The sequence below is a fragment of the Triturus cristatus genome, chromosome 3_1 (assembly GCF_964204655.1).
Source record: "Triturus cristatus chromosome 3_1, aTriCri1.1, whole genome shotgun sequence".
NCBI classification, from domain to species: Eukaryota; Metazoa; Chordata; class Amphibia; order Caudata; family Salamandridae; genus Triturus; species Triturus cristatus.
Window position 1 is genome coordinate 779,289,388 of NC_140583.1, and position 25,148 is coordinate 779,314,535.

General features: G+C 42.6%; 1 protein-coding gene across 1 annotated transcript in view; it reads right to left on the reverse strand.

Annotated features, from left to right (window-relative positions):
* Positions 1 to 25,148, reverse strand: part of LOC146861012 (bestrophin-1-like) — a 304,635-nt gene that overhangs the window by 264,808 nt on the left and 14,679 nt on the right. Inside the window, exons 2-3 of the mRNA XM_085644975.1 lie at positions 3,105 to 3,314; positions 2,674 to 2,849 (exon numbers count right to left, since the gene is read on the reverse strand). Coding sequence (XP_085501101.1) covers positions 2,674 to 2,841 — 168 coding nt within the window. The 5' untranslated portion in view covers positions 2,842 to 2,849; positions 3,105 to 3,314. The remainder of the gene's footprint in view (positions 1 to 2,673; positions 2,850 to 3,104; positions 3,315 to 25,148) is intronic.

The window sequence follows — 25,148 nt, forward strand, 5'->3', positions numbered from 1 at the left end:
AGTAACGCTCCATCAACACTATGACTGATGGTTGGTCTTTCACCCAAGACTCAAATCCTTTTGGGGCATACCTACAAGCCCAATGGAAATACACATTATCTTTAGGGGTGTTCATAACTTGTTTAAATTGTTTTTGCACAATTGCGTGAAAGTTTGCAAAAATAATGTGAAATGCAAAACCTGCATTAAGCACAATATTTTTGTGCAAAATGCGTTCATGTGTCCATTTTAGTTGCAATGATACATTTTGCACTAAAAAAGCACAAAAAACCCACTAATGTGTCAACAGTGGCGTCACTAGGGTTGGTGTCACCCGGTGCGGGTAACTCATGGTGTTACCCCCTCACGACTTACCGCATGGACCTCCTTCGCCCGAGTCCGCCAGTGGACACAGTTGGCAAATAACGGGACCATACAGAATCCTTAGTAACGTTTGTAAATGTAGGTCCTATATTTACAAAATGTGCCTGTTAACAACAGTGTGATAATGATTCATTAATCAGGTTGTACAGTGGGCTACCTTTTAGTCAACAGTTTATTGGAATTTATAATATCATAGGTATGGTACTTTTTACTGGTGTGGTGTTCCCACTATCCAGCAACACGATATATCAGTGGTCGAAGTGGGGGAAAAAAAGTAGGGGAACTGTGGGCGGAGAATCAGAGGGCGGGAATAACCCAAGGATTGGATCAGTGGGCAGAGCCAGAGGCGTGGCCAGAATGCGCAAACATCCCAATTTTTTGTATTTGTTTGGTTTCACTGCCCAGTTTTATCAACCAATGGATACACATGATTATTTAAGGTTATAATGAGTTATTGACAGTAAAATGTGTTCACAAAGTGGGATATGCTTCTAATCACAAACAATTTATCATGCTGCAGATCTTGCATTTGAGGCAAATATGGCAGAGCCATTATTATTTAGAAAACATTTGCAAACTAGGATTTTTAGCCATTCATGTTTGAACTGCTGTTTTGGAAAAGGGAGAAGTGCTGATGACAGAAACTCCATGGCTCGGAGACAAATGGCTTGGGCTTCCACATTTTATCGTATTTGGGGACATTCTGTGATTAGAAGCATATCCCACTTTGTGAACACATTTTACTGTCAATAACTCATTATAACCTTAAATAATCATGTGTATCCATTGGTTGATAAAACAGGGCAGTGAAACCAAACAAATACAAAAAATTGGCATGTTTGCGCATTCCGGCCACGCCTCTGGCTCTGCCCACTAGCAGGTAGCCCACTGTACAACCTGATTAATGAATCATTATCACACTGTTGTTAACAGGCACATTTTGTAAATATAGGACCTACATTTACAAATGTTACTAAGGATTCTGTATGGTTCCGTTATTTGCCAACTGTGTCCACTGGCGGACTTGGGCGGAGGAGGTCCATGCGGTAAGCCGTGAGGGGGTGACACCATGAGTTACCCGCACCGGGTGACACCAACCCTAGTGACGCCACTGAAAATTGGTCAAAACTACACCAAAATAATGGAAATTACATTATAGCAATACATACTGTCGATGATATCCTTGCCAAAGGTTCATCATAACTCCTTTACACTTAGAGACGCCTCCATATTTTATACCTAAACAGGATGAAACTGAATTGAGGTAGTGTATTGATTAGAGGCATTTCAGTATCAAACCCATCAGGAACTGATTTCTGATGCCTTATACAAGTCCTCCTTGATCTGCTGAAGGCACCTGCACACAGCACATCAGACCTCAAAAGTGCCTTTAGTATGCCTGTATACAGGTGAGGAGAGGAACATGGCCTTCTTTACAGAGCTGGCCATTATGATATGGTATGCACATAAAAAGACCCATCTTTTTATCTGCGGAGACTCCGCACTCGTAAAGATACTACTCGTATATCCCTTTGTGAATAGCAACACATGTGCCCCCTGACCACTCAGCTGTGACCCATGAGGGACGGAGCCCTGCTTGGGGCCCCCAAAGTCCCTGTCTGACAGCCTTTTTTAATGGCATTGGGACTGAGTATTTTAAGTTGCGCTGCTCGCACTGATTTTGAGCGCCGGGAGTTTGTCCTGCACTGTAAAATCACAGAGAACGGCACTCTCCGTCACGCCAGAGGGTGCTGCTGCTTTCTGCTACTCGAGTAGACATTCTACTTGAGCAGCAGCTTCCTCAACGCGAGCGGCAGATTTCTCAATGCGAGCAGTCGCGACCTGCCGCAACCTCCCGCATTGAGAAATCACGCCGAGAGTTCTAGCATGATTTTTGTCTCGCGAGCGCTCGCCAACTTACAGTTGGTGAGCCACGTGAGAGAAAAAACTCCGCTCTGCATCGCTTCGCCAAGTTTTGCGGCGCTCCGGACGGAGCGTGAAGTGGGCAAAACTCTGCAAACTCCGCCAGTGGAGCAGAATTCTTCGTCCACACCTACTTTAGACCACTAACCTGGACAAGGTATTTAAGTTTAAGACATGTAATGTTAACTAAGTATGTGGTTTCAATTTCTAGTGTGAGGTTACAAACAAAACAGTGTAATGTCAAGGGTAGATTTATCTATATTATTAAGCCTGCCATGACCCGCCCCATTGGGACTTCATAGATAACAAAGCAAGAAGGCAGAACATGTCAACCCTTTGGGTAGTGTAATATATCAGGAATCATAAAAGATCATAGAAAACCCTAACAGCATTGTTGTGATACCTGTAGATGCCACTGATGATGAAGTACAAGGTAATGAAGATGAGGAACTCGCGATACAGAAGCTTGTAGATACTGCCTTTCCACTGGATTAGCAACCGGGAGAAGGTCCCCAGGCGGGCATCTGCAACCTGGCTAGTGTACGTCACCGTCATGGCAAGACCTGAGGTAAAAAGAGAACCCAAAGAGAGAACAGGTGAAAATCTCAAAGCCTGCTACTTAGGCTGTGCATAGAAGCATTGCTCAGCCCAGGAACTTGTTAGCTGGCACTTATCAGAAGTACATGAAACAGACAAGGAGCAAGTGAAGCATTCAAAACTGGGAAGGAATCCTCTACTGGTATTTGGGCAGAGAGATCATCTTCCTGCACACTTCATATTCCACTACTCACTGGATTTTGGTAAGGAAATTAACTCACTTTAACACCTTCCAAGAAAACAAAGAGGGCTAGTCTTTTTCAAACACTCTACTCAATCATCGCTGGAGCAGAGTCCTTGGGCAGAGACGTCATCTTTCTGCAGACTTCCTGTTCCATCAATGGCTCTTCGGATGGGGAAATAACTCATTCCAACAGTTCCCAAGAAACCCAAGCTCGTCAGTCGTTTCCATGCAGGCTGCTCAATCAGAGCTGAAGCAAAAATAGTAAACAGATGAATAATTACATTTCCTGAAATGATGGATACCGAAATGTGAAATGTGATGGATACCGAAATGGTGAAGGGTGCGTCACATGTCAAGTGAGCCTCTGAAAGGCCAGTAGGGCTGCAGCAACTATGAACAAGTTAGGTACTGCTCCTCCAGCCTTTTTGGCTGTCTTTCTAAAACTCTTCTTACCTCACTAAAGGATAGACTGGCATACAATGTGTGTACCAAAGATAATAGAAAAAGGGAGGTGGGTAAGGAGCAAGGAGAGAAAGAGAGAGCGAGAGAGAAGAGAGGGAGAGAGAGATCGATAGAGAGCTATCAACAGAGAGTAAGAGAAATTGAGATAGAGAGAGTAGAGAGATAGGGAAACAGAGATAGAAGATTGCTTGGCTGAGGGATATGTGGATTGGTGTGAGCATATACATCCTGTCCTCTCCTCTGTTTAATGGCATTTAATTTTCTTCACACAATGACAATGATTGTTAGTGTTCCAAGAAACCATTGAAAGTGCTGCATTGATGTCAGAGCTTGAAAACCTAGTTTTCTGGTTGTTGCAGATTCACTGCCTGAGAGCATTCCACATAAGAGGATTTCAAAATGAATACAGGTGCCTGGTTTTACTCATTAGAAATGAGAGCATGTGGTGCACATGTTTAACCCACTGTACTTCAGTGGTCACCTAAATCATCCTCAATAGAGGTCACATTTTCAGAGCTTCAAGTAGTTGTATGCATTGGATGCCTCTGATCAGTCAAGGTCCTGCAATGTAGAGCTCGCTTCACCTATATCCTAGCAGTAACTGAGAAGCACTGTCCTGAGGATCTCCGTCGGCATGCATCCCATCAAGAATTGGGAACACTGTACATGGGGTCTCCAAAAACCTGAATCCGACCAATAACTGAAACCAATGGTTCTCCATCCACCTATATATGCTTCAATAACTGATAAACAATATACCTGGGATCTCCAAAGAACTGTGTCATATCAACAACTGAGAAACAAGGTACTGATGATCTCTGCCCATGTGCATCTTATCAACAAACCAAAACACCGTACATGGGATCTCCAAAAACCTGCTTCCTATTTATAACAGAGAAAGATGGTACCCAGGGTCTCCATCCACCTATATCCTTTCAATAATTGCAAAATATACCTGGGATCTCCAAACACTGTATCCTATTAATAACTGAGAAGTAGTGTACTCAGGTCCTTCATTCACCTAAAACATATCAATAATTAACAAACATTGTACTCTGGATCTCCACTGAACTGCATTCTATAAATAAGTAGAAGTGAGTTGCATTGCCATAGTTCACTGACCAGCTGTTCCTGTTATCTCTATTGCCAGTGCTCTTTTCTATCACCTACATTCAACTGTATGAAATCTGTACACTTTATTATCAACATCTACATGATACCTAAATCTTTATCCGAAAGTATAGTCTCAATACCTGAGAGGTTCTGAGCCATAGGTTTACAACCCTGTATCTACTTGTATGTATCAGTGACTGAGACACTCTTTTCTTTGGCTCTCTTTCCCTCAGCTCTGTTAATGACTGGGGCACTCTCCTCTGTAGTTTCACCATTGTGAGAAAATCCATCACCCCACCACAACCACCAACATTTTATCGTTTTCATGAACAAGTTCAACTTGAATGAAAGCTGTTATCGGTCATAGAAGCAGTCTTTGCCATGCTAATCATATGGGCTGGTCCTATCTTACAAACAAATGTTTTCAAATGAGTGGGTTAGTATGTTGTGATCCTGAGGTACTATATAATGGACCGATATAAAAGATAAAGAAGCTATTGCTACGTCACTAGTACTTATGAAGAACCATTTTCTCGATACCACAATGTCTTGTGAGTATCCACTTAGTATTTCCCTCCAGAACAGAGGATTAAGTGATCCTGGAACAGAAATTACCCAAAAATGGGGTGGTGTTTAATTCTTTATTTCTGTGACATCCAGAGGTGTGTGACTGGCAGAGAGCATGGTTATGAGTGCTTCTCGGTTTGGAAGTCGAGTCATACTTGTGTCCCTCTCAAAACACCATGCCTAGAATACGGCCTTTTTTCTCACTGGTGATGATAATTATCCCATCTCTGTAGACTAAACCTGTTCCCTAGCAGGCCAAGAGATGACCTGCAGGTTCAGACCCCAAATACAGCTGTTCTTATGGGCTTCCTAGGGACTAGGTCTGTCTGTTCTATTTCCCTTTGAATTTGCTGGGCTCTAAGTGGATTAAAAATATCGTCTAAGTCTGCAAGAGGGCACAAGTAAGGCCTTATTTTGGGTTTGACAGATGGGAAACTATAACAAATAAGTTGGATGTCCCGTCTGCCATATTACAAGTGCCTTATGACCTAAGGCACTTGTAATATGGTGGACGAGATATCCATAACGTTTTGATGAAGTATCCCATCCGCCAAAACTCTAACTTAGACTCTTCGACTCAAAGACGATCAGGAGGATTCTCCAGTGACTGGCCTGTGGTGTGGCTGGCGGCTTCACCTGGGCTGGCCTCAATGGGCTAAAGGTGAGCGTAACTAAGTGAGTCTACCACTCATCTCAGATTTGCACGCTAAGTATCACAGTTAAGCATACAAGACACAGGCCAATTTCCTGACGTTTTTATTGCCAGAAGGGAGCTTGGTATAACTGCAGGATCCCAATGTCTGAAGGTGTCTGAGTAGAATTGGAGGAACTCGCTGGCCTGTTCTATTCCGGGGTTGAGATATCATTACCCTTTTTGCCAGGTTCCTGATGCTGCTATAGCTATAATAATAATAATAATAATCCACATTTGTAAAGCGTGAACAATCACCCGTAAGGGTCTCTAGGCGCTGGGGGCCGTCGGGAAGATTAAACAAGCTATTGCCCAGAGTCACATGGTGTTGGGCTAATCTGCCTCTGGCGATCGAACCGTGATCCCCAGATTCCGGAGTCAGTCGCCCTGGCCTCGGCGCCACACCTCTTCCCAAAAACCATAACCATAGGGTACAGGGAGCTAGTGGTGCATACAAAAACACTCTCTGTGACAAACTGAAAGGTATTCAACCTAGAGGGATGAACAGATGAGGTGCCCCTTAACCAGGTTCACACTCCTGCTGTGGCACCACAGGAAGAACAATGCAGCAGGGCTCTATTTAAAGCAAATGCCAATCCATTACCTTACAGATTTCCATGTGACAGTTGCAGGGAGGGGGCGCCATTGTGTGGGGTGCTTTGGCTTTATTGCTACAAGAAGTCACTCTCTTAAATCTGATGATAAAGATTTCCTCTGTAGGAAGTTCATAAGGCTACAGACATCTCTACAAAACCCATTTGTTTTTCAGGTTAAGAAATTACCTGTGGGGGGTGGGAGGGCAGAGCTCAGGTTCTTACCATATAGTCTGCTGGACAGATGTGATAAGATTCTTCATTTCTGAAACAACAACAAAAAACATACCCTAACGCTTTTGAGCTGGAGTTCACTTCTTATTACATTGACTGTCAAATGAACCCAGGCATAGCCTTCAATTTAGAGACAATTGCTTTCCATCACTGTCTACAACTGTACATTTTCCATCTTGCTCCCACGTGAAACCAGGCATATCTCATCCTTTTTGTACAAGTTTGCATTTATTTACATTCTATAATAGGGCACTGAATATGCTAGATGAACTGCTTCTGGGCACTGAGGGTGTGAAGTAGATAAGGACAAGTGGCAGAGGGGACAGAGAGGTGCACTTGCAGAACACGTTCACTAAAGTAGCATTCATATGTAAAGCTTTAGTTCCAGTCTCTTCTGACCATGATACATTCAGGCTCAAAGGGTGGGGAGTGGGATGCTATTTGACAATAAATAAACGATTTTTTTTAACACCCTGTTTACAGTTGTGAAACCAGGCTGGCTCAGAAGAAATCACTATTTTTACCACACATAGAGCCTATTTTTCCCCGGCGAGACTCACCATAATATCTACCCTGCCAGTTGTAAAAAGTGCCACATGGAAAGTGCACCAGACACACACATGTTCTGGGATTGCCCAGCTATCTCTGAATTCTGGAAGAAAGTAGAAATCACTCTTATGGATATTCTAGGGTGCCCAATATGTATCTCCCTCAGGCTCATCAATTTTGGTATATTGGGTGAAATCACAGGCTTGAGCAGAAGTTTTTTATTCTATGCCATTCTGCTGGCCAGACGCGAAATATGCAAAAGATGGGCTGAGAATATACCCCCCACGCACACAGACTGGCTCTCCTCTTTGTACAAAACCTCTAAAACTGATTTAGCCAGACTGGGAAACAGCAAGAAGAAAGTTATTTGGGATTGCCTAATAAACTGGTCTCCTGATTAAATAGCAATTATCTGTTCTGCGTAGTTAAGATCATTTACATAATCCCTTGATTCTATGAATAAGCTTCATGGGAAGCTCTCAGACTGTGTTAGGCTGTGTTGCGTCTCTTCAGCATCAGTCTCCAATGGCAAAAAGGCTCACAGTCACAGGTTTTAAGTAATCAGAAGAGAGTATGACCACCCTCTCCTCGACAACGAGAGGTCAGCACCAGGAAGGGGGTTTGTCTGCCACTGGTAGGCAGGTAACAGAGATGAGGGGTTTACACCTCGCGGGCCTACGTCTCGTAACTGAGCAACAGTGGCAGCCTACCAGTCTCCTAGTTGTCTGGGGTTAGAGGCAAATGAGGGGAAAAAAAACAATTATTAAGAAACCCATTGTGATGGAAATAAAATAAAGAAAAGTGAAACTAACACATTTATATTTTGGTAAGTAGTTAAGAAAACCCATTAAACATTGGACACATTCTATTGTTTCATATTCACTCATTTAATAATTACGGTGTTATAGCTTGCGTTAGGGTTTGAGACTATGGTTATGACTGGAGAAAGGTTTATATTTGGCCTTAGGGCTGGATTGAGTTTGGCTTGGGTTTTTTGTTAGGTTAAGGGTCAGGATTAGGATAAGTGTAACTATGACAATTAAGGCTAAATTTACGTTTAAAATTAGTGTTAGGAGTGTGCCTTGGGTAATGTTTAATATTTGGTTATGATTAGGCTGATTAATTGTGAGAGGTTTAGGTTAGTGCTAGCTAGGGTCAAGGTTAGGGGTTGGGAGAGGTTTAGGTTAAGGACAATGGTTAAAGGGGCCTTTAAGGTTGCTTGCTGATGTCTTCATTGTCATATTCTGTGCAATGATTTCTTATTTATGCCAATGTAAAAGGCATCTTCATCATGACGGGCCCTTTGTAATCCCTTCTTCTTAAATATATGTATTTATTTTTGCAGTCTTTGTTATCAAATGGATATCAAAGGGGGCGGGACTGCAGAGCTAGTGATTTGCCGTCTGTGGAACAAACGAGTTTGCCCCCCATATCTTTGTCTACAGGCTGGCAGAATGCCCTCAGATTTTAAGAGGCCGATCATAGGCGTCTCATTGGTTCCTAGTGGGGGTACGCTCTGGTAAGGTAGCATGGTACCCGCCCTTAGAAAGATTTGTATTATGTTTAGGCTTTCCTGTTTTCAGTATCTATTTTTGGTAAATTCTGGTGGGGTTTTTTCAGTGTTTCCAAGTGATTTCAATACAAACAGAAACAGTGTTTTTCCTGTGTTTATGGAACGTTTTGCTTTTATTATTGCTTGCTTTCTGCACTGATAGCACATGGTATATAGACAGTGTACGTATAGTGTTTATGAGGTCCAAATAGATTTTTGAAAATTAAACTTATTGTAGTGCACCATACAGTACTTCTTCAGTGAGTCTTTGGTCATGTGCGCTCGCTCTTTCTTTCCCATGTAAACTTCTGTGAAAAGGCGCTCTCAGAATTGGCACTTGAGAAGGGCAATGCCAGAACCGCAAGTACACAATTTGTTAACTATGGCCACTGACATAGCTTTCCATCACAATACTGGTGCACTTGAAGATTGCGATTCTCAGGGCAAGTTCTGCAACAATTGCATTGAGCTGGGCGCTTATGCCCTCAGAGTTATTGAAGGGGTCAAAAATGAGGCAGCACTTTTGAAACTACAGAGGAAATTCCCCATTACGGAAGGGATCTAGAACTTGTACAGAGTACCACAGTGAGGTTTCATTGACTTCAAATACCATTGGTGGTGAAGGGACATTTATATGCATCATTGCAAGCCATTTCTCATACATTGTGAAATAAAAGTTCCTAAATTGCTCTTCATCATTGCTTTGCTTACCAAGTGGCAAGCACTCTTACATGGAACATGTTGCAGTGCCAAAGTCACTAAAGGTGTCGTCCAGCCTACTCTGCAGAAGATGTTTCACATCTACACCAATTATGCTGAAAACTTGGCAGACACGGGTGTTTTCAGACTCTAGTTTTTTTATTATGTCCACTGCAGCAGTCATGTTTTCCTGTAAAAATCTAAGAATGCAGTAGAGTGCACTATTTTTCACATCACTATCAATATGCAACCAAAGATCCTAACATTTCTTGCCTTTGGCATCATCACTCAGGAAAAACTCTGTAAATCGTTGCCACATGGATAATGTAGCATTCATAGCCCTTGAACTGAGATCCATCAGCTAAGGGACACAGTTGGGATGACTCTTTCTTTGATACCACACAAAGCACAAAATAATAAATATTTGCGTTTTAGTTCCTGTGCATAAGAAAACAGTGCACCAGAATGGACTAAAAAGTCAATAGCATTCCTCATCAACTCTGAAGATTGTAAAGATGCTTTCAGCATACCATCTTACATGTGGCAAGGATCTCTTACAGGGAAGTACTTCAAATCAGGTATCAATTTTGACAGGGCATCACACAAAATGTTCATATATATAGCTGAATCACTGCAAATACAAACAATATCACTCCAGTGTTTGTTGAACTTGGCAATTCACATACTATCAATATCGACTCACTAGAAACTGGGGGCTGATGTATTAAGGGTTTTTACCCATTCTCTGTGGATAAATGTTATGACACATATGAAACCAGTCATTTTACCTATCAGTTGAAGAATCAAATGCAGCTGAAATATCAAATATGATTTTGATATTTCCTGATTCTCTACAGTTTATAAAATAATTAAACAAGACCTAAAACATGCTTCTAAACCCAGCACCTTTAGAACAAAGACCACAAAACTGAAAAAGCAAAAGGAAGAAGAAACAATATTTTTGTTGCATCCCTAAACAACAAAACTCAAGCAAAATAATGTCAGCCCAGTCTTTCTTACTGCTAGCTTGTATAACAAAGTTACATTGTATTGGCCCCTTCGGGAAGAAAAAATGAATCTTTCACTCTCTTTTTCCTTTCTTTGAATGGCATTTAGTTTGTGGTTGTGCAGGTGTGTTTTTCAGTGTTTATATGTTTTCACTGGTGAGGGCTATTTCTCTTTCAGTGGGGATTTATCAGCTATTATAGGTTTAGACCTAAACGGACAGCCTAATTATGTTGTATTGTGAAATGGATATAGAATGCCATACCCCTAACAGGGCTGCATAGTGCCCCTATTTCTTTGGAGCACTTTCAAAGTGCTTGGTTGACAGGGTGGTGGATGTAGACGACCAGTAGAAGAAGTGCTTGTTAAGGTGTGTAAGGTTAAAATATGGGCTTTGAACCGGGTGTGGCAAACATTGTGCCCATAGGCATGGCATGTTGCAGAGAATGTATGAATAGATGCGGTTGTGCATACGTACTGTGTTTATTTAGTATATTTTTGGTCATCTTTACCATACATTTATGTAAATAGGAATAAGCAAGTTTTACTGCTCCTTGAAATTTAAGGTTTTGTCAAATCTTCTATTCTGGCCGACATGACGTTCAAGGGCTTAGATATGTGAAAAGACAAAGATACTCCAACAATTTGTGACTTTTTTATGGGAAGAATGAACAGAAAGTGGCAAAACTACAGTGGAATGGTCTTCTTTGGTCATAGGTGTTGATTTTATGTTCAAGGAAAGTCTGTCTATGTTTGTGGACTGAGGGATATGCGATGCCCATTGCTTTAAAGGTGATATGTCTAGTCACAGGTAGCCAGTGCACGTGAAATTCAATGGCTGATGTGATGTGAGCTGAGATGGATAGATCAAGGAGCAGTCTCGTGGCTGTATTCTGAATTGTTTGCAGCCTGTGAATTAGGAAAACATCTGTTCAGTGTTATAATCAGTTTCCATAGTCCAGGTGGGAGAGCTCTAAAGTGAAGGTCATTTGAACTTTTTGAGGGAAGCTTTGGTATGGGAAAATTCAAGGCAAGCTTCTCATCATTTAGAAGCTTAATTTGGAAATGTGTAATACTGCTGATAAAAGGGAGAGACTGAAATCCATAATCACCTCTAAATCCTTCAATAGTTATTGGGGCCAGAAAGTTGAAGAATAACATTTCAACATTAGATACACGTGAGTATCTCTCTATTAATGTCCTTCTCTTATTTCTTCCAGAGCCACAGTAAAGTTTTCATGCCAGACAGATGTAGTCAGATCTCCTTAAGCAAACACCGTGCAAGCAGTAGGGTATAGGGCATTTTTCAGTGTGTTCATTGTTTTGCTGAGAGTCTGGCAGAGATGTAATTGTTGTAGTCACACTGGAACATGACAATTATGGAGACCCACACAATTCTGGGTGAAACAGGTCATAATTTTACTTCACGTTTGCAGACTTGCTGCCTACAGATTGATAGCAGGCCAACAGGTGGTAGCAGCCGCGGTCCGTGCAGGTAACAGCGGTGGGGCAGTGGGGCCACGTTGGGGCGGGGGGGTTTTCGAGGGACGATGCAGATGGGAAAGGATTTATTTATTTAATTTTCCCTTGGCATTGTCCCTCGAAATCCCCCCCCCCAATGGGCCCCACCACTGTTACCTGCATGGACCGCGGCTGGGTGGTAGCCATGTTAATGTTAGGGAACCCTGATTCACTGGCCTCAAAAGCATGTCCAAGTCTTTATGGTACTTCGAAGCAGGAGTCTGGCTTTCACCTCGCACTGGATGTGCCCAGGACAATCTGCAACCATTTGACCATCACAAACATTCTTCTGTAGTTCGAAATGTATCTAGGTGTTGTAGGCATACATGTGATATTAAATCTTGGAAATGTTGTGTATTTGGGCCAACCAAGGTTATATAAATGCAGAAGAGGGTCAGTGATATTGCTCATCCCAGCTGGATTCTTCATAGATAGTGGTCACTGAGGACATAAAGTGGCCTTGTTTTTATCTGGAGAGTGGGGTCAGGAGATAAAGTGGCCTAGTTTTTATTTGTGAGTGGGGCCATTTTAGTGCAGCTCTGTGAATGCCCACAGAGTACCTTACTTGTTGTAGGAGAATATGGTGGTTAACTATATCAAAGGCCAGATCCCCCCCCCCACTCTACGAGAGGCTGTTATAATTTTACTTCCCAAGCCGGGCAAGGACCCCACACAATGTGGTTCTTATCGCCCGCTAATGCTCCTAAATTTGGACTATAAAATCTTGGCAAAGGTCCTATCGAACAGGTTGTCCCAACTGATGGAATTTATAATCTCCCCGGCCCAATCTGGTTTTGTGCCCCATCGCTCCACCTCCCTTAATCTCCGCACATTGTTCTCGGTCATTCATAGGATTAACCCCGACACGCCAGCGGCTACTGTATTATTAGACACAGAGAAGGCATTTGACTCCTTGGAATGGCCCTTTTTCCTCTCCATAATGCGCCGCATGGGAATGCCCATGGGCTTTATCGCCACGACAACTCTACTGTATTCTAAACCTACTACCCGTTTGTGCTTAAATGGCACACTTCCACTCCTTTCAAGCTTACACGTGGTACGAGGCAAGGATGCCATCTTTCCCCATTATTGTTTATCTTGGCGATGGACCCGCTAGTTCGACACTTCTAAAAGAAGCATTTACACAGAGGGCTGCAATTCAAAACTGGCCCTCTTTTGATATCACTCTACGCGGATGATACAATACTTTATGTCAGACATCCAAAAGATAACCTACACAAATTGATCAAGGAAATTATTACATTTGGACGTTTTTCTGTATTGGGCATTAACTGGCATAAATCAGTCATATTCCCATTAACGAGCAGTACGAAATCCTGGGCCCTTGAGTTCCCCCTAGAATGGTGCACTGACTCGGTGAGATATTTAGGCATACATATACACCTGGACACAACTCAAATATTGAGCCTCAATTATGGGCAAGCTGTGGACGCATTAACCACTCAAATAGAGAAATGGCTTTGACTCCCCCTATCACTGTCTGGACGTGTGGCCATAATAAAGATGATCGTTCTTCCTAGGTTTCTCTATTATTTCAATAACATATCTATACCACTCAACAACCAATTTTTTGACATACTTAATTCCCTTCTTAGCCGCTTGGTATGGGGTGGTGGGGAAGCACGGGTTTGTTGGGCTGTCCTTACATTACCATATATAAGAGGGGGTTATGGCGTTCCAGACTTTCAACTTTACTATTTAGTGGCACAAAGCAGCTATGCCTTCGCCTGGTATCACCCTGATGCCAGGATTCCCTATTTGAAGCCAGAGGCAGACCTTGGACTTCCAGATCACCTATCGACGCTCCTCCCCAAAGGATTCCCTAGAGATCCACAGGACATACAAACCGTCTCCACCACGTGCTGGGCATGGCGTAAATTGTGCCGGATCACTGGCACGGAGAGGCTATATTCCTCCGCCCTCCCTATCGTAAATTCGCGTTTACTCCCCATAACAGATGAAAGACTGGTACAGCGCACCCTGACGCGGTTTGCTTTGACGAGGTTGGGCGACCTATATCCGGACGGCCACATTTTCTCCCCCTCAGAAAACACACAACTTACTTCTAGTACTGTTACGGACAAATTTGTCATGGGCCGTATCCGTTCCGCACTTCGAGCCACTTTTCCGAGGGTTCCCACTCGAGCCAGCTTCATTTTCCCCACTGATGTTGATAATAGACAGCGCGCATAGCTCGCACCTGATCTCCAAGCTTTATAAGGCATGTGCCCTGCTGAAGTCTGTACGAGACAATAAAATTCGTAGTGCATGGGAGAAAGACTTGGGAACTACCATCACTGATGACCAATGGGCTTACTGTTGCTCGGTTATACATGATGTCTCCCTGAATAGCAGGCACAAACTGCTACATTTCAAATTTCTGCACCATATCTATTTCACCCCAGCCCTATCTCACAAAATAGATCCAACCAGGCCGCATCAATGTCACAAATGCTCCGCGCCACACGCGGACTTCGCTCACCTATCCTGGACATGCCCTAACCTGCAAAGTTATTGGGAGCAGGCTCACCACACGTTAAGCCTGCTGTTACACATTCCCCTGGCACCAATTCCAGAAGTGGCACTATTAGGATATACATTTACAATCCCCAAAAAAGTCTGCAGGTTTGCGTCGCTTGACCTCTTATAAGCCAAGAGAAAAGTGGCCATCTACTGGGGGCGGAAGGCTTCCCCAGATGTTCAGGGTTGGTTGCGCAGTCTTGCCTTTTGCAATATGAACAGTGAACTTTATGCAAATCAGATACCTAGCACATCACGCCCCAAAGATATCTGGGGGCCCTACAAGTCCTATGTTGAGATGCTCAGGCAGGAATCTGAATCCTCTCTAGAATGTGGCATAACCCCGTAGGGGGTAGGGTGAACACATGTTTGGATTTTTATGTATGCAAACCATTAAAAAACGCAATTACATGTAGATTTCAGGGAGGGGTAATGCTCTGATGATGCTTCCTTGTTGTTCCACAATGGGTGGGATTGGCCAGAGGGACCCTTGCAAACTGTACGATTATTATTGCAAATGCCTATTTTTATATGGTAGCTGGTTGACTATACTTATGCATAAGACACAATCTCGGTATGTTGTGACATTTGATGACCACGGAAGATGTACGAATATGTAACTGTGATTCTTTTGTAAGATGTACATGGAAAAATAAAGTTTAAAAAAATATATATATATATCAAAGGCCAGGGACCTGATGTTTCAGAATATATCTGCAGGGCCGGCTTTAGTGCTGGTGGAGCCTGGTGCAACAATGTTTGTTGGCGCCCCCCCCAATGACCACCTCCGCCACGGATTCCCTCACTGCCACCCTTTAACAGTGCCCCTCAAGTCTCTATCACCACTCTCTCTCAGATGCATTGAATTAGATAGCGCCATTCACACCAGTTTACGGTGTCAGAACACTTTACATCACTCACACATTACACAGAGAAAATCAATCAGACCTGTGTACATCAGTGTATTACATAAGATTGAGTACTAGAAGGTGTAGGAGTAACATATCAGCAATCAGTCGTTGGTCCCAACCACTCTGATCCTGGTGGCAACCCACCCTCATGCGACGAACTTGCCGCTTTCTTCACTGAGAAATCAAGACTCATCTCCACTGACCTTGCCTCTAAAAAGGCTCTATTACCTTCTTCCAGTGCCACCTCACCCATTGACCCCTTTGAAAAGCGCAAATCGACCACCACGAACACCAAGAACAATGCGTCATGGGGCACCTTTACCCCATTTAGTGAAAATAACATCAACAAGATTCTTCAGAATATCAACCCTTTCAACCACTTCCGTGACCCGTTGCCCCCGTCCATCTTCAAAGAAATCAAGAATGCACTCATCCCCACCTGGATAAGAATTGTAAATGCTTCTCTATCACAAGGCACGATCCCCGACTGCCTAAAAGCAGCTCAGGTATCACCTACACTAAAAAAACTAACGCTGACAAATCTGATCTCAAAAACTGCCGCCCCATTTCCAACATCCCCACCCTAGCAAAACTCCTAGAAAAATGTGTACAATCCCAACTTTATACTCACATAGATAATTACCACAGCACCAAATCGACTCTTACTCATGTTATTGATGACATTTTAAAAATGCTTGACCAAACCGAATCCTGCCTCCTGATCCTCCTTGACCTTTACTCCGCATTCGACACGGTTAGTCATAACAACCTCCTATCCATCCTGCAAAACAGAATGGGTTTTTCTGATCAGGTGCTACAATGGTTCTCGTCCTTCCTACAACACAGATCACAAAGAGTCCTGGCAAACCACTCTCTCTCCCAGCCTTCTCCTGTACTCATGGGGGTCCCCCAAGGGTCAGCTCTATCTCCTATCCTCTTCAACCTTTTCTTGGAACCTCTTGCTAACTCACTAAACTCCATGAACATTCTCTTCCACATGTATGCGCACGACACGTAACTCTATCTGAAAATTTCATCCCCGGACAACATCTCACTCAACACTGCCCTAACATCTACTCACAACTGGTTAACGGAGTACCATCTCCTGCTCAACACTTCCAAAACGGAATTCCTGCTCGTCTCCACTCCGAACCACATCCCCAAGCTAGACCTCTGGCTGAGTAACCTCACTGCTTTCAACTGCACTCCTCTCATCATAGACTCAGCCAAGTCTCTTGGAATCACCATGGACAAGCACCTGAATATGAAAAATCATATTAGCAATGTATGTAAGGGAGCAAACTACTTGATGAGGTCATTCAGAAATATCAAACCTTTCCATCCACTAAATGATTTCAAACAGGTGGTCCAAGCACTTGTCTTGCCGAGGCTAGACTACGGCAGTGCTACCCTCTGTGGCCTTCGCAAATACACCCTGGCTCCACTAAGGGCATCACTGAACGCTGCGGCTAGACTGGTCACAGACACGAAACGAAACGAACATATATCCGAAGTCCTAAAATCTCTCAAATGGCTGCCCTGCAAAGCACGAATTCAGTAAAAGATTGCCGTTCTGATGCACAAAGCCCTTCACTTCAATACTCCTACGTACCTGGCTCAAAAACTTGAACTATCCTGTGGTGTAAGAGCCTCAAGAAGCACCTCTACCTTCTTCTTGAAACCACTCATCCTTAACAAAAAGAGAACTTGTCACCGAGCCTTCTCCGGCACTGCCCCAAAGATATGGAACTCTCTTTCACCGGAAGTACGCAGAATCTCCTCAACAACGGCGTTCAAATTGGAAGCCAAAAGATTCCTAATGAACAAATTCTTACCCTAAGAGGGATAGGCACACTTGTCCGTTGACATTGTTCCTACTACCATTGTACCTCCATTTGATATGGCTGTTCTTTACTGCATACTGTGAACCCCCCTCTTTGCCCGCTTACACCTGTTTACTGTATTACCCTCCTGGGTGCAATTGTCCTGTAATCTGCGACCATTCCTGTTTTTTTTTGTTTGATTTTTACTTTTCTTGATGTGGATATTGCATTCATGCCCTTCCTTCCATCATATTGTAAAACGCTCTGATATCCCTCGAGATCTTGTTCGCACTATATAAAACTTTATAAATAATAAATAAATAAATAAATATCATTCATACTGGTAGGCAGTATAGTTTAAGAGCACATAGTTTGGAGAAGCACAAACTAAAACGTAACACCATGTTTGGGGGTTCTCTTTAATAATTAAAATAGCTTTCTACCCCAACACACTCTTTTTGCAACATTAGGATAATGAAATCCTGGGAAAAATCATAACACTCTAATCTGTATCTTGCAGTTTGCATGCAGCTCTTTGATGACAGTAAATAGTTCACTGTTCTATATTAGGATTTTAACTTTTAAACTGCCAACTCCTAGACCAGCATCAATCCGGCTTTAGGAAGGGGCACAGCACCAAATCGGCTCTTACTCATGTTATTGATGACATTTTAAAAATGCTTGACCAAACCGAATCCTGCCTCCTGATCCTCCTTGACCTTTACTCCGCATTCGACACGGTTAGTCATAACAACCTCCTATCCATCCTGCAAAACAGAATGGGTTTTTCTGATCAGGTGCTACAATGGTTCTCGTCCTTCCTACAACACAGATCACAAAGAGTCCTGGCAAACCACTCTCTCTCCCAGCCTTCTCCTGTACTCATGGGGGTCCCCCAAGGGTCAGCTCTATCTCCTATCCTCTTCAACCTTTTCTTGGAACCTCTTGCTAACTCACTAAACTCCATGAACATTCTCTTCCGCATGTATGCGCACGACACGTAACTCTATCTGAAAATTTCATCCCCGGACAACATCTCACTCAACACTGCCCTAACATCTACTCACAACTGGTTAACGGAGTACCATCTCCTGCTCAACACTTCCAAAACGGAATTCCTGCTCGTCTCCACTCCGAACCACATCCCCAAGCTAGACCTCTGGCTGAGTAACCTCACTGCTTTCAACTGCACTCCTCTCATCATAGACTCAGCCAAGTCTCTTGGAATCACCATGGACAAGCACCTGAATATGAAAAATCATATTAGCAATGTATGTAAGGGAGCAAACTACTTGATGAGGTCATTCAGAAATATCAAACCTTTCCATCCACTAAATGATTTCAAACAGGTGGTCCAAGCACTTGTCTTGCCGAGGCTAGACTACGGCAGTGCTACCCTCTGTGGCCTTCCCAAATACACCCTGGCTCCACTAAGGGCATCACTGAACGCTGCGGCTAGACTGGTCACAGACACGAAACGAAACGAACATATATCCGAAGTCCTAAAATCTCTCAAATGGCTGCCCTGCAAAGCACGAATTCAGTAAAAGATTGCCGTTCTGATGCACAAAGCCCTTCACTTTAATACTCCTACGTACCTGCCTCAAAAACTTGAACTATCCTGTGGTGTAAGAGCCTCAAGAAGCACCTCTACCTTCTTCTTGAAACCACTCATCCTTAACAAAAAGAGAACTTGTCACCGAGCCTTCTCCGACACTGCCCCAAAGATATGGAACTCTCTTTCACCGGAAGTACGCAGAATCTCCTCAACAACGGCGTTCAAATTGGAAGCCAAAAGATTCCTAATGAACAAATTCTTACCCTAAGAGGGATAGGCTCACTTGTCCGTTGACATTGTTCCTACTACCATTGTACCTCCATTTGATACGGCTGTTCTTTACTGCATACTGTGAACCCCCCTCTTTGCCCGCTTACACCTGTTTACTGTATTACCCTCCTGGGTGCAATTGTCCTGTAATCTGCGACCATTCCTGGTTTTTTTTGTTTGTTTTTTACTTTTCTTGATGTGGATATTGCATTCATGCCCTTCCTTCCATCATATTGTAAAACGCTCTGATATCCCTCGGGATCTTGTTCGCACTATATAAAACTTTACAAATAATAAATAAATAAATAAATATCATTCATACTGGTAGGCAGTATAGTTTAAGAGCACATAGTTTGGAGAAGCACAAACTAAAACGTAACACCATGGTTGGGGGTTCTCTTTAATAATTAAAATAGCTTTCTACCCCAACACACTCTTTTTGCAACATTAGGATAATGAAATCCTGGGAAAAATCATAACACTCTAATCTGTATCTTGCAGTTTGCATGCAGCTCTTTGATGACAGTAAATAGTTCACTGTTCTATATTAGGATTTTAACTTTTAAACTGCCAGTAACAAAAGGATCTCTTTGACAAAAGCAGTAACCCACTGAGCTATTATCATTATATGCACTTTGTGACCTGAATGATTGCCGCAGGCATATTAACCCTCCGTGCTACCTTACAACGAGTCAAAACTTCCAGTAGACAAAACTCCAATCTCTCTCCAGGAAGAACATTAATCCCTAGAATTATCTGGACATTTTTATTGCCTAAAAATTGATGGAGGCAAGGAACTGGCAGCAGGTGCTTTTAAAACCAGAATATACTCCCAAACTGTGCCCCCACCAGACGCCAGAGCCCGGTGCAGTTGCACCAGTCACTCCCTCATACAGCCGGCCCTGTATATACGAATTAGTACAAATGAAGCACTTTAAAAAACTGAAGAGTGGTAGAAACAAATATTTGAATACGATCAAAATACATCAATACACTAGGTGATGACATTTGCACACATTATCATTTGTGTGAAATAAACCGCATTTCAGTGCAAATGTAATGGTCATTTCAATTGAAAATGTGTTGTCTGTAATGGCAGTGTGCTACCACAACATGCATACTCCACACTGCACCACTCCACTCTATGCCTTCCACTCTGTGCCAAGCCACTCCATTCTATAACACTCTACGACAAGCCACTCCACTCTACCGCTCTCCACCCTAAGACACTCTATGACACGAAACATCACTTGACTTCACGCCACTCTAATCTACACCATCACTCCATGACACAACACGCTACTCCACTCTATGCCCCTCCACTCCACACCACTTACCCCACTCTTCTCTACCTCAGTCAAATCTACTCCACTCCAATCTACCCCACTCCACTCCAATCTACCTCAATCTACCCCAGTCCACTTCACTACAATCTACCGCAATCTACTCCACCCCAATCCACCCTACTTCCTACAATCTATCACACCCCTATTTGCCCCACCCCACTCCAATATATCCCACTTGAATCTACTCCACTCCAATTTACCCCAATCCACCCCATTCATTGTACCCCAGTACAATCCACTCCACTCCAATATACTAGTTTCCACTCCAATCTACCCCTCTCTACTCTACTCCACTCCAATCTACCTCAGTCCAATTTACCCCACTCCATTCTAATTTACCACACTTCATTCCAAACTCCACTGCAATCTATCCAACTCTCTCCACTCTAATCTTTCCTACTCAACTCCAATCTACACCACTCCACCACAATCTACCCCACTCCAATCTACCATACTCTACCGAGTAAGAAGCTCTGGGCTGGTTGCACGTGTACACATCCACACGCTTTGTATGCACATGTGTACTGGCTGAGCATGTGAGACTATTGTCTAATTCAGTCCAGGACTTATGCACAGGAAGACTGTCAAGTGAGAGTACCTTCAGGTATTAGTGATGACCTAGGCAGGCCATATATTGTGAGTGGGCGTTAATAGCGTGAGTATATACATCAGTAGTGAATATTGAGAAGTATGTGTGCTTACTTGCATTATAAGCTATGGGTAAAATCTGCACCAAGCTACTGTTTTGCAAGAGTTAGGTCTAGAGACTTGATTGATGCACCAATATTATGGTAAATAAATTGACCGTATGCACATCTCACATTCATTTTCACATGTGTGCACTCCTTATGGCACTTCCAGATTGATCACTTTTCTCTAACTCAATTAATCAGGTCATACTTGTAGAGCGTGACTTGTCACCTGAGAGGGTATCCAGGTGTTTTCTTCATGTTTCAGTCGAAGAGCCAGGTCTTGAGCCCCTTCCTGAAGTAGGTCAACGAGGGTGCGGAGATGGAGGGGGGGGGGGGGGGTGTTCCAGACTTTGGTGGCGAGATGGGAGAAGGAGCGTTCTCCAGTGCAGCAGTGGTGTATGTGAGGGATCTGTGTGAGGGCGAGGTGTGCGGAGTGGAGGTTCCTGGGGGTCTGGCGAAAGTGCAGACAATGGTTCATGTAGGCGGGTCATTGGTAGAGGAGGACCGTGTAGGCGTGGGTCAGGAGCTTGAAATGCCATCTGTTCTGGGCCGGGTGCCAGTGGAGGTGCTTTAGGTCCTGGGTGATGTGGGTTGTCTTGGGCAGGTTGAGGATCAGTCTGGCGACTGCGTTCTGGATCGTCTGGAGTCTGTAGTCCAGTCGGTTGGTGAAGAGGGCCTGCATCACTGTCTTCCTGGTGACGGTAGGGAGCAACTTGAAAATTTTGCAAAGCATGTGTAGTTGTGAAGCAGGCTGAGGAGACGGCGGTGACCTGACGTTTCTTGGAGAGTTCGTTGTCGAGTATGATGCCAAGGTTGCAGGCGTGGTGTTTTCGCGTGGGGGTGGATCCGAGTTCCGACGGCCACCAGTAGTCATGTCGGATCACTGACGAAATATCGAGAAGAAGAATATCGAATTGCCAAAATATCGAAGTAAAAATATAGAATGCCAAAATATCGAAGCCCTATCTCCAAACAGGTAAGTACAAAAATATAGAATCCAAAATATCGTTGTAAAAAATATAGTTAGTCACAATATCGAATTATTGTAAATGTCTTAAAATTAATGTAAAATTAATTAAATAAAACATGTAATTAACTGAAACATACTTAAAAATACTTAAATGACTTTAAAATTAATAAATAATTAATGTAAGTTAAAAAAAAAAATACATATATTAACGTAATATTAATTACAAAAAATCAATATTTTTTGCGTAGGATAGCGGGCGGGTAAAATTTACTATTACCACTCCAGTAATAGTAGGGAAAACGTTGGATAGCGGGAGGGTAAAAATTACTATTCCCACTCCAGAGAGTGCAACAGTAGGGAAAGCATTGGATAGCGTAGGGGTAAAAATTAATATTCACACTCCAGAGAGTGCAACAGTAGGGAAAGCGTTGGATAGTGGGAGGGTAAAATTTACTATTCCCACTCCAGTGAGTTCAACAGTAGGGAAAGCATTGGATAGCGTAGGGGTAAAAATTACTATTCCCACTCCAGAGAGTGCAACAGTAGGGAAAGCGTTGGATAGCGTAGGGGTAAAAATTACTATTCCCACTTCAGAGAGTGCAACAGTAGGGAAAGCGTTGGATAGCGGGAGAGCAAAATTTACTATTCCCACTCCAGTGAGTGCAACAGTAGGGAAAACGTCAGATGGCGTAGGGGTAAAAATTACTATTCCCACTCCAAAGAGTGCAACAGTAGGGAAAGCGTTGGATAGCGTAGGGGTAAGAATTACTATTCCCACTCCAGAGAGTGCAACAGTAGGGAAAGCGTTGGATAGAGTAGGGGTAAAATTTACTATTCCCACTCCAAAGAGTGCAACAGTAGAGAAAGCGTTGGATAGCGTAGGGGTAAAAATTATTATTCCCACTCCAGTGAGTGCAACTGTAGGGTAAGCGTTGGATAGCGTAGGGGTAAAAATTACTATTCCCACTCCAGAGAGTGCAACAGTAGGGAAAGCGTTGGATAGCGGGAGGGTAAAATTTACTATTCCCACTCCAGTGAGTGCAACTCTAGGGTAAGCGTTGGATACCGTAGGGGTAAAAACTTATTATTCCCACTCCAGTGAGTACAATAGTAGGGAAAGCGTTGGATAGCGTAGGGGTAAAAATTACTATTCCCACTCCAGTGAGTGCAATAGTAGGGAAAATAAGAATTTAATATTTTATTAAAAATAAATAAATTATTACTACCAAATAAAAATATTAAAATTAATCACCAATCAAACAATATTTAATAATTACGTTATTATAAAATACCAATGTTTTTTATTAATAACCTATTAATAATTAATTAACAACCAATTAATTTTCAATACCAAAAATGTATACATACAATTAATACCAATTAATAATTAATTACGAATAAATTAATTAGCAATATACAACAATTATTTCAATAATTAATTATTTACAATTAAATTAATTCCCACCATATTCCCCTATAAACCCACAACCCGCTACAAATAATAAATTAATACAATTAACATAATTATCAATTAAACAATTAATACTAATTAATTACCAATTAATACTAATTATTTACCAATTAATAATTAATCAACCACCAATTAATTTTCAATACCAATTAATAATTACCTAATAACAATTAAATTACTTCCCACCCTATTCCCCTATAAACCCACAACCCGCTACAGAAGGGGATACGCAAAATTAAATTAAAAATAATTAATAATTCCTAAAAAATTATTATTTAATGTACTATAATTAAATTACTTCCCACCCTAATCCCCTATAAATCCACAACCCGCTACGGAATTAAATTACACAAAAATTAAATAACATAAAATTATTTACTTTAAAAATATTCAAACATACATTCCAACATTTATACATACTTTTAACACATATACTAACACTTAAAACACTATAAAAAAATTCGATATTTTTAACAACTATATTATGACTGTCGATATTACTTACTTCTATATTATTTAAATCGATATTTTATTTCTTACCTGATTTTCGATATTCTTCTCCACTATATTTTGGCAATTCAATATTCTGTCCATTCTATATTAAAAACTCGATATTCTGTCCTGTCGATATTTTGAATTCGATATTATGTCTGTTTACCGTCATGTCAGAGGGTGGTGTGTTTGCCGAAGATCAGAACTTCTGTTTTGTCTGTGTTGAGCTTCAGGCAGTTGTCCATCATCCAGGCTGAGACGTTCTTCATTCAGTTGTGGAAGTTGGTCTTTGTTGAGGTGGGGTCGGTTGAGAGCGAGAGGATGAGCTGAGTGTTATCGCGTTGGAGATGATGTTGATGTCGTGCAATCTGACGATGTCTGCGAGTGGTGTCATGTAGTTGAAGAGGATTGGGCTGAGGGATGAGCCTTTGGGGACGCCACAGATGGTGTGCTTGGTTTGCGATGTGATGGGAGGGAGGCGGACTCTCTAGGTGTGTCCCGTGAGAAAAGATGCCATCCATCTGAGCGCATTGTCTGTGATTCCAATCTGGCATAATCGATCGATGAGTGTGTGATGGGAGACGATGTTGAAAGCTGCGGCGAGGTCCAGGAGGTTAAGGGTGGCTGATTCTCCTCTATCAAGTAGGGTGTGGATGTCTTCTGTTGTGGCGATCAGAGTTGTCTCAGTGCTGTGGTTGGTTCTGAAGTCTGATTGGGAGGGGTCCAGTAGGTTGTTTCGCTCCAGGTGTTCTGTGAGTTGGAGCTTGATGGCTTTCTCCAGGACGTTGGCAGGGAACAGGAGCAGTGAGATGGGTAGTAGTTCTGGAACTCGCTGGGGTCTGCAGAGGGTTTCTTGAGGAGAGGTCTAACCTGGGCATGTTTCCAGGCATTGGGGAAGGTGGCTGTGGTTATTGGGGCATTGAGGATGATGTTGAGTTAGCTGATCTCATCTCCTTTGAGGTTGAAAGGTCGATGGGGGCAGGGATCGGTAGGTGCTCCTGAGTGGATGGAGTTCATAAGA